At 37.1% G+C, this 20,373-nt stretch overlaps 1 protein-coding gene across 1 annotated transcript; it reads right to left on the bottom strand.

The window, feature by feature from the left end:
- Positions 1-19,172: 19,172 nt before the first annotated feature.
- On the bottom strand, positions 19,173-19,826 carry LOC133723674 (uncharacterized). The gene has a single exon (XM_062150556.1). It carries the CDS (start codon positions 19,683-19,685, stop codon positions 19,317-19,319), a length of 369 nt encoding a protein of 122 aa, XP_062006540.1. The 5' UTR covers positions 19,686-19,826; the 3' UTR covers positions 19,173-19,316.
- Positions 19,827-20,373: the final 547 nt, after the last annotated feature.

The raw sequence follows: 20,373 nt of genomic DNA, 5'->3' as shown, positions 1-20,373 counted from the left end.
TTCACGGTGTAATTGAATCTTTTTCCTTGTAAACTCCTTGGTTTTTCTTTGTTTGATTTCGTAAAACTATGAATTCTAGTTAACATGACGTTATGGACAAAGTTTAAAGCCCGTTTATATGTTTTGATAATAAAGTTGTGATTTCTATATGTTGATTTCTATGTTGCTTATGTGAGATTGCTTAATTGATTTTGGATTACAAAAAGTTTTTATATGTATGTGTTCCTTGGTGGCCAACTTAGGATATATGCATGTAATTAAAGCTAGATTTAGGTAAACAATTCACCTAATAGTTTTGTGAACCTATTTCATAAGTAGTAAAGGCTTTGGACAAAAGTCGAAATCAATTAAGGAGGATTGCAAATAGATGAACTTTTTCATACTAGGTTGTGCACTTTGTTTGACATCTTTTCTTTGTTCTTCATGCGTTGAATGTGTTCTTGATTGGCTAGCTTTCTAGACTATGATTGCATGTTCGATAGATTTAATTTAGGTGCTTTCACTTAGATTATATATCCAAGGAAAGTAAAATATGGGAAATCGCTTGCTTACTAATGTTTCACATGATCAACTTCTTTCTCATGATATAGATAACCAACTATAAGAATTATAACCAGATTTCTTGCATAGGGTTGTGGTTTTGATCTTTGTTCCTTGCGTTTCATCTCTTGTATATGTATTTTATGTTTTAATTTTTGTTTCTTTTAATTTTTTATTTTAAATCTAAATTCCCCATTTTCGATTACTTGTTTCTTTTGTATATAATTTTGTAAATAGAACACTTTATACTCATATTAATTCTTTATTTGTTTATGCAATTACAGGTGTACCCTCAATCCCCGGCTAGAATGATCCCTACTTATTCTATACTGACAACTACATTTTGCAGGTTTTAATTGTGTGCTACTTTTAGTGTATTAAATTTTGGCACCGTTGCCGGAGATTGAAAAATCGCTTTGTTGTTGCGTAAATAAATGTTTACACACACACACACACACACACACATTATATGTGTGAATTGATTTTTGCTTTTGTAATTTGTGGATAATTGTGCAGGTTAGGGTGAGCGTGGTTGAAGCCGTAGAACTTCCTTGCCATTGCAGTGGTAGGTTTATTATCTAACTTTGTACACACTTGATAGTCTTCTGTAGTGTAATGAGTGTAGTGTGTGCAGTTAGTTATTGAATTGATATTTTAGTTTAATTTGTAAACTTTGTGCAATGTAATATGTAACTCTAAAGAACGAGTCTGTATTCACATTGTGGGTTCGGGGCCATTTGTTGCCTTTGTTAAAGGAAAATTTTCACAGCTATTAGTATTAATGTCAGAACCATCACACCTGGAACATTTGTATTTGATTTAATTGTATTGTTAGTTGTGATTGAAATTCGGGGCGTGACAAATTGAAAAAGGGCCGCACCGACCTGCCCTAATATAAAGGCCGGGTCGGGCGGGCTTGAAATGGGCTTAGAGTCGAAGGGCCAAATGATGACCCATATGCCTGACTAACTCATTTAGGCCTAATTGGGATACATGTTTATAGGTTTCTCCAAATGTAAGAAATGGCTTACAGATGTTGTTATTATTTTATCTATTTATGCTAATCTAATTCTACTTTTACTGATTGAGGTAGGTTTCTTTTTCATATAATGCAAGTGGAGAACATACTCTGCTCCACTACTTCACCAAAAAAGATTTTCGTGCCTCTAGATCTTTCAACGTCCGACATAGTAAAACGACTTATGAGGCTCTTAGTTGAGTTCTAGCTTCTTAGGTTAAGTTCTAGCTTTTTAACTTTTTTTTTTTTATGACAAAAAAAAGTTACAGCGAGAAAGAAAAACCACGACTAATACCCTTTCCCAACTGATCCAAATGGAACACTGGACATACAGAGAAAAGGGGAGATAGTAAAACCAAATTCTAGGAAGAGAATTATTATAGGCTAAATTTGCTAAGTGGTTAGCTACAAAATTAGCTTATCTATAAGTAGGCTTAAACATAATATCATGAAAATCAGTAGCCAACTACTTAATTTCCTTAATTAGAGTCCTTAAAGTCTACGGAGTCATCGCAGAGCCTTTGGTACAGTAAATTAAAAGCTTTGAGTCTCTTTCAGCAATAATATGAGAGAACCCTTGAAGATACGCTGTATGAAGCCCCTCACGTAGAGCCGTAGCCTCAACAACTAGAGTATTTGTGTCACCTAAAGCTCTGCAAGCTACAACTAAAGGATTGCCATCAAAGTTCCTAATAATGAAACCAATCGAAGCCTTTCCATTCCTAACAGAACCATCAAAATTTAGTTTAAAAAACTAGTTAGCCGGTGGATACCATTTAATGTGCATATTGGACAGTAAATGATGACTATTCTTGCTATTCTTTACTTGGCTAAAAGTGAGGCCAAAATGAAAAGCATCATACCAAATACTAGTAGGTGATAACTGTTTCTCTTGAAAAATAGCTTTGTTTCTAGCATTCCATATAGACCAAAGAATGAGAATAACATTAGCAAGCACCTCCTTATAGTTTCTATTCTTACTAAGAGATTCTAACCAAGAAATTAACGAACCATTCCAATTAAAAAGATCTAGCAGTTTGAGTATGAGACCAAACCTGAGCAGCAAAATGACAGTTTTTGAATAAATGGTCCAGAGTTTCAGTATCATTATTACAAAGGGGACATAAATGAGATATAGAAATGTTATGCAGCAAGTCTATCCCTAGTTTTAAGACGATTACGAATGAACAACAATGCAAAAAAATTTAATTTTAGGAGGTGACCTGCACAAAAGTTAGTGCTCAATTTAAAACTCTATCAATGTAGTAAGAATAAGTAGGGATCGTTCTCAACTGGGATTAAGGCCTTATTAATTCCTGAAAAATAAAACGTTAGACAAAATAAAACAAAAAATATATACAATATTTACAAAAAATACAAGAAAGGGGATTTTTGGATTTTATTTTCTAAATTAACAACTAATTATATACATGTGACACATTAAAACACAGAATCAAGGTAGAGAATAATGAATGGAACGAATTTTGATTGAGTTAACCACTATTAACAAGTTGGCAAGGTTGCAAAGATCAAATCACGAATCAAAATATGTCATATCATAGAATCAATCAAGAACAAAGATGAACGCATGCAGGCCCGGCCCTGGGAAATTGAAGGCCCGGGGCGAAAAATAAAATTGGGTCCTTTATATAAAAAAAAAAATCAAAAATATTTTATTGATAAAAAAAATATGATACAACCGGGGGGGGGGGGGAACAAAAAACCAATACCCCAAAAAATAAACATTACATCACTTTATATCAATCAAATCTCATCTAAAATGATTTCTTCTATATATTGTAAACAATTGCCCATCAATGCATACTTTGGGGCCCAAAGATCGCACTATTGCTGTTCCTTTTCTCATATTCCTAACAGAAATACATTTTTTTTTTTACCCATCTACTGCTTCAATTTGGGCGCTAGGCCGTCACCTTTCAAAACTTGGGCCCTGGGCTATCGCCCTGCCTGCCCTGGGCCAGGGCCGGGCCTGAACGCATACAAAGTCCTTTTTACTTCCCTTAATTAAATTAAATAGATGCACTCACCATAGTCGTTAACCCTATTAAGCATGCAATTACTAGTGGTAGCTAATCACTAAAAAACCACATCAACGCATTAAGCACATTGGAAGTTTGATCAATTCAAGCCAAGAACACAAGTTAGAACGCTAATCAAGCATGCAAGACCCATTGTTAATTTACCTAAAGAGTTATAGGTTTTTCACTTGAATTATTAAGACCTAGAACGCTAGCACCTTAATATGGATGCAATTACATGTTCATCAATCAAAGTATGCATCCAAAGATCAATTAACACATAAAAGATGGGATTGAAGCTCGAAATTAACAATCATGCATAACATATATCAAATCGCAATTTTCTGTTTTGAAAACCTAAAACCTAAGACATGCTTCATAGTATTCCAAAGATACATATCTAAAATCAACAATTTATCCACCATAGAAATCACAAAATATAGAACAATAAAACAAAACCCGAAATCAATATGAAAACCGAAATTGTTTTACAAAGTATCAAAACCGAAAACATAAAATAGAGGTTCATGGTTACACTTTTGAATTCTTCAAGGATGCAAGAAGCCTCAAAGGTGGTGGAATGGATGGTGGCTCATAGCAAGGATGCTTGAATGGAGATGGAGATTCTTCATAGTCTTGAACTTTGGAGATTGAATGATTGCCGAAACTTTGGAGGAGAAAGGGACGAGTTTGTGTGTTTAATTCTGAATTTTGTGGTGTCTAAAACATCTTCACAAACCTCCCTATATATAGTGCACGGAAACCCAAGGGTTTCCTAGGATTTCTCTTCTTGATTGCATCACTCGGTCAATGAGAAAATTCCATAAGAATTGAAGAACAAGTCATCTTCTTCATTGTCGAAATCTTCCATGCATCTTCCCTCAATTTGGTCTTCATTCAACTCGTGTGCAATCAGGAAACCTGAATCAATATTTATTCTCTTTATTTTCTTTTCCATAAATCACTTTTCTCCAAAACTCTCCCTTTTTGAACTTTTGCCGAAATCTTTTCTTCTTTTCTTTTAATTCTCACGGAAAAAATCAATAAATATGAAATTAGGATTCCTCAAGACGTCAAGAAGGATCTAGAGACTTATGTACAAGTCACATGCTTCAATCTTTCGGCCAGGCTTCTTCAACTAGACAATTTCAAAGGCCATCTTCATATATGTCGAAATTCTTGTGCATTCTAGAATATTCTTGAACTATCTTGAAAAATCTTCAAGCCACAACATCTCCTAGTCTTCCCAGGTCTCCTAGTACCATCACGACTCCTAATGCAAGTAGGTTTCCTAGTCCAACTGGGACTCTGTCATTTCTCATTTTCGAACATCATTTTTCCTGAGCTCACTCCTAGTTGACTTAGGATTTCTACTTCAACTGGGATACCTTTTCCTGGTCGAACTAGGAAAACTTCATTTCTCCATTTCTTCTCATTTCTGCGCATATAACTCCTTACCTTCCATTTCTAGACACAAAAGTACCTAAAAACACAAAATAAGTTAGAAATGATATTGTTAAGGAAATAACTAAGTAAAATGTAGAGAGAAATGTATTAAAAACATAGCAAATATTGCTCTCATCAGGAGGCATATGCAACTTCCAAATTTTATCTAACAAAAGAGCTTCAGGATGAGAGTGAACCTACTGATGATTGAATCATATTGAATCAAATTTTATCTAAATCATATTGAATCAAAGAAGCACTTTTGATTGAAAAACTACTGGAAGGAGAAGGACCCCATAAAAATTCAACATTAATAGGTTCTATAAGAAGAAGAATAGCAACTATCTTATCAACAATATACGAAGGAAGAGCATATAATAAACCAAGTAGAATTAGAAATGAAATGTCCAAGTAGAATTAGGTTCTAGCTTTTTAACATACTTGTTCCAGGGGTTGTCACTTTTTCTATAATGTTGTATTAAATAATAGGTAAACTTACTAGGTTAATATCTTCTGTTGTTATATCCCTCCATTATGTCTAATTTTTACCCTATTAGTATATTGTCGTTTATTTTTCTTCAAAAATCTTTTATTAAATAACATGCACATTACAAGCAGCATTTTCCTTTTGCACTTGACAATGGCTTAATATGGAATCATTTTGCTACGACTTTCCAACAAAAAATTATGGTATATATTTTATTAGAAAATCTAGCAAAATCCTACAATTTGGTAACAAAATCCCTTGGTCTAACGTCTGTTATGAGTGAACAGTTAGTAGCTCTTGATTATATGCGCCAAAGGGGTTTATATTGGGCCTAGTAAGCCTTTGGGTTCCCATTGACAAAGTCAAAAAAAAAAAATATATCATTCATACTACTTGTGACTATTTATCGATTTATTTCGTATGGAGGGCCTTATTTGATAAAGAAAACAAAATTAATTGAGTGAACTTGCAGCAAAATCAAACAACCTTTCACAACTGAGAACTAATAACCTTTCAAAACAATCAGAATGTTTTGAGTAGCCCGCCAGAGTCAGAGTCTCTACTTTTCTACTGAGAGAAACTCTCACTTCTCTCTAAACAAACCCACCGCTTCTTTTACTCCTCCTTCTCCCCCCTTTTCTTGCCAGATCTAGATCATTCTGATCTGGATCTTTGGCTTGAAAGTCGGGGGAGGTACTGATAATCAATTTTCCCTCTTTGTGAGGCTTTATGTATCTATGCTCGGCTTTTTAATTTCTGTTTTCTTTCCGTTTGTTGTTTTGGGCGGTTTTACTCGGAGTTTGTCTCCGTTTTGGCCCTGTTTGGTTCTTGTTGTTCCCAATCTTCCTTTTTCCAGTTTCTTCTGTCTTCATCCTCTTCCCCTCGTTCGTCTTTCTTCTGCCAAGATCGGTTCTCTCGCTCTTCGGAGCTTTCAAAGTGGGGTTTACCTCCTATCGCACTGGGTGATGCTACAAGATCCTGTGTACCCTGTGGTGCCTGGTTCTTTGATCCCTTACCGGATCTCACCCGATCCTTCCATCCGGTTTATCCGGTTGTTTATCTGGTTACTTTGTTCTTGGCAGATTTGGCTTGATGTGGTGGAGATGGTGTTGGCTTTGATCCTTGGAAATCTGATGGCTTGGTGCATCGAATTCGGCATGGGTCTCACTCCTGCGCGTTCGACATGGTTGGATTTGGTTGCTGACTTCTTTGTCGTGGCTCGGTTGCTTCGTCGTTCTTGTCGGTGGTTGCAGTTAGTTGGTGGCTGTTGTTTGTTTGTTTTGTTCTTAGTTTGGCCTTTTTTGAGCCTTGTTGTTGGTTGTTGCTTCCTTTGGGAGGCTGTTGTCTCACTGTAATCTTTTTGTGTTTCAATAACACCTCTTGATGTTTAATCGCCCAAAAAAAAAAAAAATAATAACCAGTGGCGTATCTACTCACAAGGCTAGTTGGCATACAGCCCAACCCAAATTTTCCCTATAAAGGTGTTATTATAAGTACATAAATCAAGTTGTTTGGTTTTGCAATGTTGGCTCAGGAGTTCCCTTATTATCTAACTAACCCAAGTTCAAAGCCCCGTGGCAGTAAGACTTTTAAGGGATTTGTTTTTTTTTTTTTTTTCTCTTTCCAGTTTTACTTCTTCGTTTTAACTGTCCTGGTAACAGTGAGAGTGTGAGACTTTAAGGGATTGTTGTATTTTCCAGTCTTTCCAGTTTTACTTCTTCCTTTTAAATGTTGGGTTCTTGATATTTTCTTTTTGTTCTTACTTCCTATTTTCTGCTGAGTGTTGGGTTTTATATCTTTCCCCTACTTTTACAATGCTTCTTATTATTGTTAACCTCTTTTGTCTTTGTAGTCAATAAGAAAAAGATTGGTGGTCTAACTATTTGCATTAGTTTCGATTATATTTCTCTCGTCTCCGTTTTCTTTTTATTCAAATATTCAATAATAAAAAAAAGACTCCAGGTGATATTTCTTTTCGGCAATCTATTTGGTATTGATTTTGGTTGGGTTCTTATCCTTGTCTCTTAATAAAGTATATGAGACATATATTTTAGTTAAGAGTTAAATACTATTTACTCCCTAAACTTTCACTGAAAAAACAGTTCAGTCCATCGCATTTTAATTTTACACGTTTACTCATTCATCTCTCAATTTTGGACCAATAGGTCCATTCCGTTACTCTCCATCCAAAATCTCCGTTGAGTAGCTGATGTGGCAATCTCTTGCCCCCTAAAATGTCTATTATACCCTCAGTTCCTCTTTTTATTTTTTCCTTAATTTATTTTTTTCTTTTTCTTTTTTCTTTTGATGCGTTTTTGTTTTTCCTTTTTCTGTTTATCTCTTCTTCTTCCTCACTTCCTCCTCTGAGACTCCTTAATGTCGTGCCCTCACTTCCTCACTTCCTCACTCTCTTTTTAAACCCCTCTCCTTTATTTCTCTTCCTTGCTCAGATTTCAATCTCTATCTCCCTATTGCGGCGAAGGCATACTCCTCTTGAGGGAGACGTTGTGGGACTCCTCGAAGAGGAAATTGTCTGCGGCGGTGTTGGGTCCAGCTAGGAGGTTGAGCTGCATCATCTGGCATTCCTTGCGCCGTCAAATTGAATTCGGAGAAGAAAGAACCATGCAACGCCATGTTGACGCGATGAACAGTGCACAGCTTCAACTCCTGCACCTCGTGGTACATCATCCCTTCCATCTCTCTCTCTCGTACTCTGTGTTTCTGAGAAAGATTGGAAGAACAAAACCCTAGAGATTCTGTTTTCGTGGATTTGATTCGAGTTTGATGATAGGAGGATAAATTTGATTTGGTTTGTTCGACGGCAGCGCTGGAGTTGATCTCCCCTCTGGTGGGCGACGGAGGGTCTGGGAAAGGCGATGGAGGGACAAGATTTGATATTGTTTTTGGGAAGCAGGGTTTTGGGCGGCGGAGCAGTGGCGGTGGGGATTGGGGCATGGATTCGAAGGCGGCAGTAGAGGAGGGTGAATAGGAAATTTCTGGGTTTGGTTCAAGAACATGAATTTTTCTATTTTTCAGTTTTTTTTTTCTTTTTTATTTGGATCTAGTTGAAGAACATGAAAAATTTCTTGATTTTTTCGTGATCAGAACCTAGAAGATTGAAAGATTGGCAGAATTTGGACATAGGTGGGAAGAAGTTGAAACAAATCCACACCTCCTAACCCTCAACAATGGCTGGCTCTAATTGGGATCAAAATCTAAAAGGAAAACGTTAAGGAGAACAGACTCACACAAAGGGCTACGTTGGGTTTTGATTTTCAGTGTATGAAAATAAAAAAGAGAGAAAAATTTAAAATTAAAAAAAGAAAAAAGAAAAAAATAAATTAAGGAAAAAAAAATAGAACTGAGGGTATAATAGACATTTTAGGGGAGAAGACATTGCCAGGTCAGCTACTTAATAGAGATTTTGGATGGAGAATAACGGAATGGACCTATTGGTTCAAAATTGAGAGATGAAGGAGTAAACGTGTGAAATTAAAAAGCGAGGGACTGAACTGTTTTTTCCGTGAAAAATTAGGGAGTAAACAGTATTTAGCATTTAGTTAAATATTGTCAAGTTTCAACACAGTTTCTTAGCGTTGCGCTAAATTCTCTATTTCACTTCAATCAAAGAGAAAAAATTCCAGCGCCCCCCCCCCCCCCCCCCCCCCCCACTAATAATGAAGCAATAAATCACCAAAAATGCTAGAGATCTCAAAAATTTATGCAGCACCCTATAATTTCCACATGGTATATGTTTTTGTAAAATTATATTTTTCTTAAGAGAAAAAAAAAAGTGTTTAGTTATTAAACAGTAGCTGCAACCAAAACTACTTCCTCCATTGCATCCCATTTTTTAGCTAGCGAGCGAAAACTTTAGGGTTATTTTCTCCAATTTGGGCAAAACCTCCTCAATCAAACTAGTATTTTCAATCCACGTACGTCCTTCGTTTTTGTGTTAAGACCCTCAAGAACCTCAACCACACCAATTATGATCATATGGTTTTAACTCCGGTCCCATCTTCTTGAAGCCCCAATAATTAGATTATAATTGGAATTGTTTAAAAGAAATGGAATAATATTAATAGGACTAATGTGATGCCCTGGAAATTCGTATTTATTTTCCGAGGATTTTCTGAAATTTAGATTGTGGTTATTGGACGGTTTCGTGGCTCGTGGATGGAGCGGAAGTGTTTCGGGCGAATAATTATTCGAAAAGTATGACTTTAGGGGGGTTGCTAAGGTTGACTTTTGATACGTTGGGATTCTCCGAAAACTTCCTTCACGAAAGTTGTAGAGCGCGTCGATACGAGTTCGTGGATATGTGGAACGCGGAAATCGGAGTTAGTATGAGAAAGTTATGGCCATTGGAAGGAATTTCCATTTTGGTAGAATATCAGGTAATCACGTCTTTGGCCGGACGAGTGGTTACGTTCAGTTAGAGCTCTAGTCTGTCTGCCATCTAGGTAATTCATGGGGTAACGGGAATTGGTTATTGATAACTCATGACATTACGTGTTTTTAGGGAATAAAGTGTGAGTTGCTTCCTTATTAACGGTTTTTAAGGGGACAAGGTGTAAGTTGTTTTCCTTATTAACGACTTGGTACGAATTGGTACGTTTTGGTACGTTATGGTACGATTGATAGAAATCAAGGTGTGAGTTGCTTTCTATGTTATTTTGATAGAATTCAAGTGTGAGTTGTTTTCTACGGTACGTTATGGTACGATTGATAGAAATCAAGGTGTGAGTTGCTTTCTATGTTATTTTGATAGAATTCAAGTGTGAGTTGTTTTGAGAATAATGTTTAAACTGAGATTGTTTGTTTTAATGTAATCTCCTGAACTAAATTTCTATGCAGGGATTACTATGATTTTATCGATTGTTTTAATGTAATCTCCTGAACTAAGTTATATGCAGGGATTATTGCTTTTTGGATTGTTGTTTTAATGTAATCTCCTGAACTAAGTTATATGCAGGGATTACTGCTTTTTGGATTGTTGTTTTGATGTGATCTCCTGAACTAAGTTTCAATGCAGGGATTATTGATTTTACTTAATTTGATTTTTTTTAAGTGTGGTTGTGGTTGTGATTTGGTGTGAGTTGTTTCGAGTTACTCATACGGGCTTGCAAAAGCTTACCGGGTTTGTTGTGTGACAACCCGGTGCACCATTCCAACGGTGTAGGGGTTAATCCTGCAGGGTAGGATAATCGGGGCTGAAGCCGAGGTAGCTTGTTGGCAACAGAACAGGTAGGAAGCAAAATTGATTGGCCTTGCCAATGTTATGACTTCCGCTATGTAGTATACTCTGAGGAGCTTTTGCGTTTTATCTTGTTGTGGACAATTTAATTCGTAAGCTTATGTAATATATGACTATGTGGGCGGGTCAATATTGACATAGTGGGTTCAGGGCATCAATATGTATGTTGTATAAAGGGAAAAAGTTTTCCAGGTATTTGGTATTGATGGCTGAACGTTCACGCATGTATAATTATGGGGTTATATATCGATTTTTAATTGTGTTAAAAATCAGGGGCGTGACAGATTGGTATCAGAGCGTAAGGTGCATATTTGGTGACAATCAATACTTCTCGAGTGATGGCCCGTCTGCAACGGATCCCCATCCGATGCTCTTCGGTATTGATATAGTCATTGGGTATGCAGTTGGCGTTGGAATGTGAGTCTTCAGGGTAGTGTTGGCTCAGTGAGTAAGTGTAGGAGCTTAAGGTAGCTTCTAGGAGTTATAGTCTTTTGAGGAATGAGCACCTTTAGATTTAACTCGGGATTGACGTAGGGAGTGAAAATTGTATCCTCTGACGTCATGTCGTGGTTGCTTTTTTTAGCATTGACTTGTGCTTGTGTTGAGAGTTATATAGGTGTTAACGACGTGTTGCTATGCTCTTTAGGTGATGGATTCACAAGGAGGCAGAGCTAGGGGTCGAGGTAGACCCAGAGGCAGGGGTAGAGCCCGAGGTAGGGGCAGGATTCCTCCTCCTGTTGAGGAGATGTTTGAGAATGATATTGAGGCATCGAATGTTGAGCTGCCTGTTCCACCTGTTGTGGAGGTTGTGAATGCTACTGATCCCACTCGTTTGTCGAAGTTGGCAAAGGAGATTTCGAGGTTGGGAGGAGTTCCATTCCAGGGAGGAACGGATCACATGTTGGCAGATCAATGGATCGAGAACATGAGGACCTACTTCGAGATGGTCGTCTGTGACGACGTTGAGAAGAGGAAGATTGCCACATTTATGCTCCAAGGCGATGCACGGGTGTGGTGGAGCGGCACACAGAGGGTTATGGATGTGTCCACCATGACCTGGAATGAGTTTGTGGAACTGTTCAGGAAGAAGTACTTTCCGCCTTCAGTGAGGGAGCAGTTGGAAAGGGAATTTGTCTCGTTAGTCCAAGGGACTAAGAGTGTGAGGGATTATGAGGCTGAGTTCTCAAGGTTGTATCGCTTTGTGAGGCAAATGGATGCTGAGAGCTTAGCCATGAAGTTTCAGTGGGGACTGAATGCTTCGATCCGGCGTGATGTCGCTGTTTTGGAACTGAAGACGATGGAGCTCATTTTCGCTAAGGCTATGGCCATTGAGCAGGAAAACCTGATTTTTCAGGAGCAGGAGTCAGCTGAGAGGGACTCCCAAAGGAAGGGAAAGGCAACTGCTGAGGGCAGTGAAGGGACAGATGCTCAGGGTGGGTTCTGGAAGAGACGCAGGACTCATCAGCAGGCGCCAGCTAGGGAAGCGGCTGCACCTGCTAGGGCTGTACCTGCTAGGGCTGCACCTGTTAGGGAAGCGGCTGCACCTGTTGGGCAAGAAGCACCTCTGAGATGTTACAACTGTAAGGAGGTTGGCCATACTGCTAGGGTTTGTACGAAACCGAAGAACTTGGCATGTTTTACTTGTGGCCAAACAGGGCATTTCTCAAGGGATTGTACCCAGCAGCAGGGTAGGAGACAGGGAAATTAGCGGGGACAGTAGCCTTTGGATGCTAATTTTAGCAAAGTGTAGGGAATGGAGGTGTCTTATCGGCCTTAAGACTTTTCTTGCTAAGGCGAAGTGTGATAGTGGAGAACCTAATTCCTTTGTGTGCTGTGACAGGCTTTGCCTGATGTCTATAGTTAGACTTTTGTGTGTGGCTTCCTTTTGTAAAGTACTGTTTTATGTGGTAGGTTGCATGATGCATTTTTCATTGTTGTAATAGAGAAGTCTTTTACAACTTTGTTTGTATGTGCAATACTATGTGACAATTGATGAGTAGTTCGGCTGAGGCTGAATCTCATTTTGTTGTGTTTGGAGATGGTTGGAATGCTTATTGTGATTTCGCAAATAGTTGACTATGGCAAGACCTAGAGTTTATCGATTGATTTGAAATGAAATGTCATTTTAAATTTAGCAATGAGAGTGTTGCAATAGATGATATATCGATGCAGATATTGTGAGGACAGGACTTTGGACTCTTAGGTGGTTGTGCATAGTGCTGTAGTTGTGCAGAATTGTTGTTGCATTGGTTTGTGATTGAAACAGGTGAGATGTTTGGATTATCTCCAAGTGGGATGGTATGGTGCATTTGAATTGCGATATTAGGTAAGGTACCTATATCGATTGTTGAGCGAGATGCATGTTGTACCTTGGGGTGTGGAGAGTCGATGTTTAGGTCAGCTTTATCTCCAAGATGTTATGTCGTGCGGCATATTTTATTTTGTTTATGCCGATGATGAAGTTTACGATGAGTCCAGTGTGGTTGATCGTAGTGTTGTTGAAACAAAAGATGTGGAGATCATGGTTAGTGTTTGGATTGTTTTTGTATGGACGGTTTCGTGAACTTTGATCGGGGATAATTGACTAGTTCAATACCCTATGGAGGCTTGGAATGAGTTATTCGTACTTGTTGGTTTTGTACGTTTAAATTTCGGGACGAAATTTCTTTAAGGGGGGTGGAATGTGATGCCCCGGAAATTCGTATTTATTTTCCGAGGATTTTCCGAAATTTAGATTGTGGTTATTGGACGGTTTCGTGGCTCGTGGATGGAGCGGAAGTGTTTCGGGCGAATAATTATTCGAAAAGTATGACTTTAGGGGAGTTGCTAAGGTTGACTTTTGATACGTTGGGATTCTCCGAAAACTTCCTTCACGAAAGTTGTAGAGCGCGTCGATACGAGTTCGTGGATATGTGGAACGCGGAAATCGGAGTTAGTATGAGAAAGTTATGGCCATTGGAAGGAATTTCCATTTTGGTATAAATAGAAGTTTCCCGAAGGAGAAACTTACTATTTTCATAAGTTTCCTTTTCCGGAAAAACCATTTCCTTTCTCTCTCTTTTCTCTCGGCTGCTACCTTCAGAATCGAAGATATCCGGCTGACCCGACCCGGACCCGGTCGATCCGACCCGACTTTTCCGGCGAGCTCCGGCCATCTCCGGCGACGAGACTTTCCAGATCAGTTCGCCTCCTCCGTGCGCTCCTCCCTGTGGTGTTCTCTAGCGCCGATTCTCGGTGGTGACGGCGATAGAAGGCGGTGCAGATTGGAGTTTTCGGACCCGACCGGAAATCCCTATTCCCACGTCGGCAAGGCTTCGAGTTTTCTTGGTTGAGCTCAGAGCAGCCTCGCCGATCGATCCTTGGTGTTTGTTTGGATCGATTCACGTGAAACTTCGATCAACTCAGTTGGGATTACTGTTCACGGCTTGTGAGGTAGTTTTCGATCCCTTAAGCTTGTTTTCTGACTTCGAGCTAGTTATGAGAATCCACAAGCATGCTTAGATGAAGCTTTTTGATGTTGGGAGTTTTGTGAAATAATGAGTTTTGGCCGGTGGCGGTGCTCCACCGTCTGTGGTGGCGTTCTGGCGGTGTTCCGGCCACTTAAGGAACTGTTTGTGGTATTATATATGTTCTACTCGTTGATACGAGCGTTTCGATATATAATGTGCAAATTTTGGAGTTCGTATGGAATTGTTATGATTTTTGCAGTTTCATACCGATCGATTTATTCGATCCGTGAGGATTTGAGCGTCCGGTCGACATGTGGTTTGGTCACATCGATCATGGACGTATTCCGGAGACTTTGGGAGGTCTCGGATGTGGTTTTGCCTCGATTGGCACCACTTTGGGGATTTTAGTTCAAAACAGAGGTTTCGGACTTAAATCGTTTGTGAATCGTTACTGATTTGAGGTCATTGGTGATTAGGTGCTTCTAAAGGTGAATTGGACGAGTTGTTGGTGATAGTTTTGGTTCGGTTCTGTATAGAAGACGCAGCGGGAGTTTCGAGGTGAGTAATCTCACAAGGTTCATTTTGGAACGGAACACCTTATCGTTTTGTGAGTTATTGATTTAACTGCAAATTATATGTTTTAGTGGGTTGTGGATTTATGAAAACAATAGGCATGAATGATGCGTTTTATTGTTTTGGGTTGTGGCTTTTGGAAAACAAATGACTTGGAATTGTTGATTCGATTTGTTTTGAAAAGCGTTGAGATTTGTGTATGAAAACAATATGCATGAAATGATGCTTTTTATTGTTTTGTGGCTTTTCGGAAAACAATGATTATGGAAATGTCGATTTCGATTGTTTTGAAAAGCGTGAGATTTGTGTAATGTTTTTGAGTCCTGTGCGACTGTTTTAATGATTTGCTCCAAGGGACTGTGCGGCCCGAGGAACGAAGGTCTATGACCTTGGGCAGAATATCAGGTAATCACGTCTTTGGCCGGACGAGTGGTTACGTTCAGTTAGAGCTCTAGTCTGTCTGCCATCTAGGTAATTCATGGGGTAACGGGAATTGGTTATTGATAACTCATGACATTACGTGTTTTTAGGGAATAAAGTGTGAGTTGCTTCCTTATTAACGGTTTTTAAGGGGACAAGGTGTAAGTTGTTTTCCTTATTAACGACTTGGTACGAATTGGTACGTTTTGGTACGTTATGGTACGATTGATAGAAATCAAGGTGTGAGTTGCTTTCTATGTTATTTTGATAGAATTCAAGTGTGAGTTGTTTTCTACGGTACGTTATGGTACGATTGATAGAAATCAAGGTGTGAGTTGCTTTCTATGTTATTTTGATAGAATTCAAGTGTGAGTTGTTTTGAGAATAATGTTTAAACTGAGATTGTTTGTTTTAATGTAATCTCCTGAACTAAATTTCTATGCAGGGATTACTATGATTTTATCGATTGTTTTAATGTAATCTCCTGAACTAAGTTATATGCAGGGATTATTGCTTTTTGGATTGTTGTTTTAATGTAATCTCCTGAACTAAGTTATATGCAGGGATTACTGCTTTTTGGATTGTTGTTTTGATGTGATCTCCTGAACTAAGTTTCAATGCAGGGATTATTGATTTTACTTAATTTGATTTTTTTTAAGTGTGGTTGTGGTTGTGATTTGGTGTGAGTTGTTTCGAGTTACTCATACGGGCTTGCAAAAGCTTACCGGGTTTGTTGTGTGACAACCCGGTGCACCATTCCAACGGTGTAGGGGTTAATCCTGCAGGGTAGGATAATCGGGGCTGAAGCCGAGGTAGCTTGTTGGCAACAGAACAGGTAGGAAGCAAAATTGATTGGCCTTGCCAATGTTATGACTTCCGCTATGTAGTATACTCTGAGGAGCTTTTGCGTTTTATCTTGTTGTGGACAATTTAATTCGTAAGCTTATGTAATATATGACTATGTGGGCGGGTCAATATTGACATAGTGGGTTCAGGGCATCAATATGTATGTTGTATAAAGGGAAAAAGTTTTCCAGGTATTTGGTATTGATGGCTGAACGTTCACGCATGTATAATTATGGGGTTATATATCGATTTTTAATTGTGTTAAAAATCAGGGGCGTGACAACTAATTTCAGTTTACCCCCCTGAAGTTAGAGGTCGTCATCATGTTAGTCCCTCTAGTTTCAATTTAATCATGTTAGTCCCTGTACTCTCAAATTTCATCATCCGTGTCCAATTTCTACTATTCCGTCCAATTTGGACCGTTAAGTCTGATTTTTGAGGGCTAAAATGGTCATTTCAAGACAAAAAAAAAAAAAGATTTTTTTTTTCTTTTTTTCGTTTTTTTTTTTTTGCATTTTTTTCTGTTTTTTTTTTGCATTTTTTTTATTTTCTTGTTTTATTTTTCTTTTTCTTCGCTTATTATTATTATTATTATTTTTATAATTTTGTCTTCACCTATACACCACAAGTTATAATAGGTTTATAAAAACAAAAAAAAATACTCTAGGTAGTTAAAAAGCCGCTCGCTGGTCTACGATATTTGTGATATATCTCCAATAAAGCGAAGAATTTTAGGATATATCTGTAAAATATAATAGGTTTATAAAGTGAAGAATTTTAAGATATCCTCAATAAAGTGAAGAAATATCTATAAATTATGATTAAAAAAATAAATACAGATATTTCTTCACTTTATTGGGGATATATCCTAAAATTCTTCGCTTTATCGGAGATGTTCCACAAATATTGTAGACCAGCGAGCGAAGAATTTTAGGATATATCCCCAATAAAGTGAAGAAATATCTGTATTTATTTTTTTAATCATATTTTACAAATATTTCTTCACTTTATTGGGGATATATCCTATTATATATTCTTCACTTTATAAACCTATTATATTTTATAGATATATTTTACAAATATATCCTAAAATTTTTCACTTTATCGGAGATATATGACAAATATCGTAGACCAGTGAGCGGCTTTTTAACCATCTAGAGTATTTTTTTTTTTTTTTTATAAACCTATTATAACTTGTGGTGTATAGGTTGAAGAAAAAATTTATAAAAATAAAAAATAAAAAAGAAACACCTAGAGTATTTTTTGTTTTTGTTTTTATAAACCTATTATAACTTGTGGTATATCTCCGATAAAGCGAAGAATTTTAGGATATATCCCCAATAAAGTGAAGAAATATCTGTATTTATTTTTTTAATCATATTTTACAGATATTTCTTCACTTTGTTGGGGATATATCCTATTATTCTTCACTTTATAAACCTATTATATTTTATAAATATATTTTACAGATATATCCTAAAATTTTTCGTTTTATCGGAGATATATCACAAATATCGTAGACCAGCGAGCGGCTTTTTAACCACCTAGAGTATTTTTTTTTGTTTTTATAAACCTATTATAACTTGTGGTGTATAGGTTGAAGACAAAATTATAAAAAATAATAATAATAATAATAAGCGAAGAAAAAGAAAAAAAAAACAAGAAAATAAAAAAAATGCAAAAAAAAAAAACAGAAAAAAAATGCAAAAAAAAAAAAAAACGAAAAAAAGAAAAAAAAAACTTTTTTTTTTTTAGTTTTTTTTTTGTCTTGAAATGACCATTTTAGCCCTCAAAAGTCAGACTTAACGGTTCAAATTGGACGGAATAGTAGAAATTGGACACGGATGATGAAATTTAAGAGTACAGGGACTAACATGATTAAATTGAAACTAGAGGGACTAACATGATGACGACCCCTAACCTCAGGGGGGTAAACTGAAATTAGTCCATATTAATATCTATGTATAAGTTGCTTTCAAAACCCTAACGACCACGAAGCTTCGTGCCAAATCCCCCAACGTGCTAGCAACCGACCAACTCCGATAACTGTTTCTTAAGATTATACAAACAGTGTTTTGATCAAGAATCTTCACTTGAAATGGAGTTGTCTCCTTTACAATTGTGTATGTTGCCATTCAAAATATTAAAAAGCTTAGATGATTCCTTGAATTAGATCAAGTGAAATTTTTGGTGCTATTACTTTCTATTAAATGGAATCCAAATTGAGGAGTTACATCAAAAAATTGATGACAATAATTACTTGTGATTTTAAGAATCGGCGTTATCAGTACTGGGATTGTTGAAATTTGATTGTTTGTGTGTAGAGTTTATTTCCTCTTCTGTTTTGCTAATATTAGGATTTTAATTCAAAAAATATATTAGTTCCTCAAATAAATAAATTTTTATTTACACATTGGAGGTTACTAAGTTAAAAGCTGCCACATCATTTGGGATTCAGATTTGGTATAATTTTTTTGAATCTCTAGCGCTACTCATAAATCACTAAACATTCAACTAAGCCACATACTTAATTATATAAACCAAAATTACATTAGAAGAGATCACAGTTGTTATTTGGCGTTCAAAGTATCCAACCGTCATCTCGATCTACAATCATCTTCACTGTTCGCTTTTTATCTCCTTAAATTAATTAGCACTTTCCTGATTCCATTTTCAGCATTTAGTAAATATTGAAATGGAACACTCATTCGTACACATGTAAAAGTAATGGCAAATGGAAATCAATTCCTATTCCATGAGAAATTAAAGCTAATGTATTCTCATTCTCAAAAAAAGATAATGTATTCTCGAAGGAGGTCTTAGTCTGAGCATCCGTTTCTGAATCCTGGTAAAGCTACTTGCTTAAGATGCAGCCGGATTCGACCCATGCCAAAAAAGAAAGAAAGCTGGATCATCTTCTTAATATCATAATGTACATGCTAGTTAACTTATATGGTTGCTTCTGCTTTTGCCAAGAAGGAGACTAAAAACAACTATAAAGATTGAGGCAAGAGTGCAAATTAATAACTTGGTGGTTCAAAATATATAAATTAAGTCCCATTTCATTACGTTCGGTGTATGTTATTGAGAGCAGATGGAGGTGGAAAACAGACAAAAGGAGCAGTAGCACTAGTTAACGAAACAAGTAAGTAGGGCTTTTACATGAACACAGAGAGCATGCAAGAGTTGGTTCCATGGATTGGATACTATTACAAGAAAGCAGCAGATAGATGATGATGGATCAAATGGGAATGGAATTGGTAACTTTGGGGTAAACAACGGTGGCCGGATGAGCCATAATTCGGCGACCCTTCATGTGGCGGAAGCAGTAGACAAGAGCCCCCACAGGCCACTCCACGATCGCCGCCGCGGCGAAGGCCAGGAACCCCAAGGTAGGGCCAACCACCTTGCACCGGCATGGGTTGCTGTGCGTTCCGCACTGCACGCATATTGGAATTCCAATACCACCAGTCATTTTGCTGTGCTTGCTTCTTTGGTTATTGGCTTTGCAGCAGATAGATGGAGCAGGATATGATTGAAGTAGGTTGGTAGTGTAGATAATCGGATGATTCTTCGGGAACTTGCACAGCTTCTTTTTATAATGATGCATTTGAGGGGGGTGGGGAAGGACTTACGTGTTTCGTAAGGCCAGGCATGTCAGACACGTGTCGTGTCTGCTCATAGAGGGGGCACGTGTTTGGATGTCATTGTCTCGCTGTTTAAGCAGCTAAGGGGTTCGTAAATTAAAACTGAAACGTATGCAATGATTTGGCATGAGAATATTTTCTTTCCTCGATCTTTCCTCTTTCCGGTTGAGACAAAAGTGAAATTCATTCATTTATTACCATTTTTTTTAAGAGGTATTTATTATCAACTTCGAAATCATATTTTGAAAAAAATTAAAGGGATCGATTAAACTAAAACTAGCCTTCTTCATACATGCTCTGCATGTGTAATATTTTTTTTTTTAAGAAAATTAAAAAAATAAACGAAATAAAACAATTATTGCAGAGAAAAAATAGTGGGAGAGAAAAGTGAAGGTTGTGAGATAATTTTTTTTAATTTTTTTAATAAAAATTCATTTTGTAATTGTCATATTTACCCTTGTGATTTAATTTATTTTCAAAGTTTTTTAATCATTCAGGGTTAAATCTGTCAAAATTTTTTGTTTTGACTAACAAAACCTCTTCTCTTAATAATAGTATAGATAAATAAATAGTAATTATTGTTGTAGGAAACTGCTTTGGTTAAGAAATCACTCATTTTAACTTTAGTACGAGAAAACCCTAGAGAGTCGT

The sequence above is a fragment of the Rosa rugosa genome, chromosome 7, assembly GCF_958449725.1.
Source record: "Rosa rugosa chromosome 7, drRosRugo1.1, whole genome shotgun sequence".
NCBI lineage: Eukaryota > Viridiplantae > Streptophyta > Magnoliopsida > Rosales > Rosaceae > Rosa > Rosa rugosa.
The sequence above is the reverse complement of the archived record's forward strand: the minus strand, read 5'-3'. Positions and strand labels throughout refer to the sequence as shown.

What these genes read in the sequence shown, in the direction of transcription:
- LOC133723674 (XM_062150556.1), bottom strand. Translation starts at nt 19,685, where the DNA reads ATGCATCATTATAAAAAGAAGCTGTGCAAGTTCCCGAAGAATCATCCG.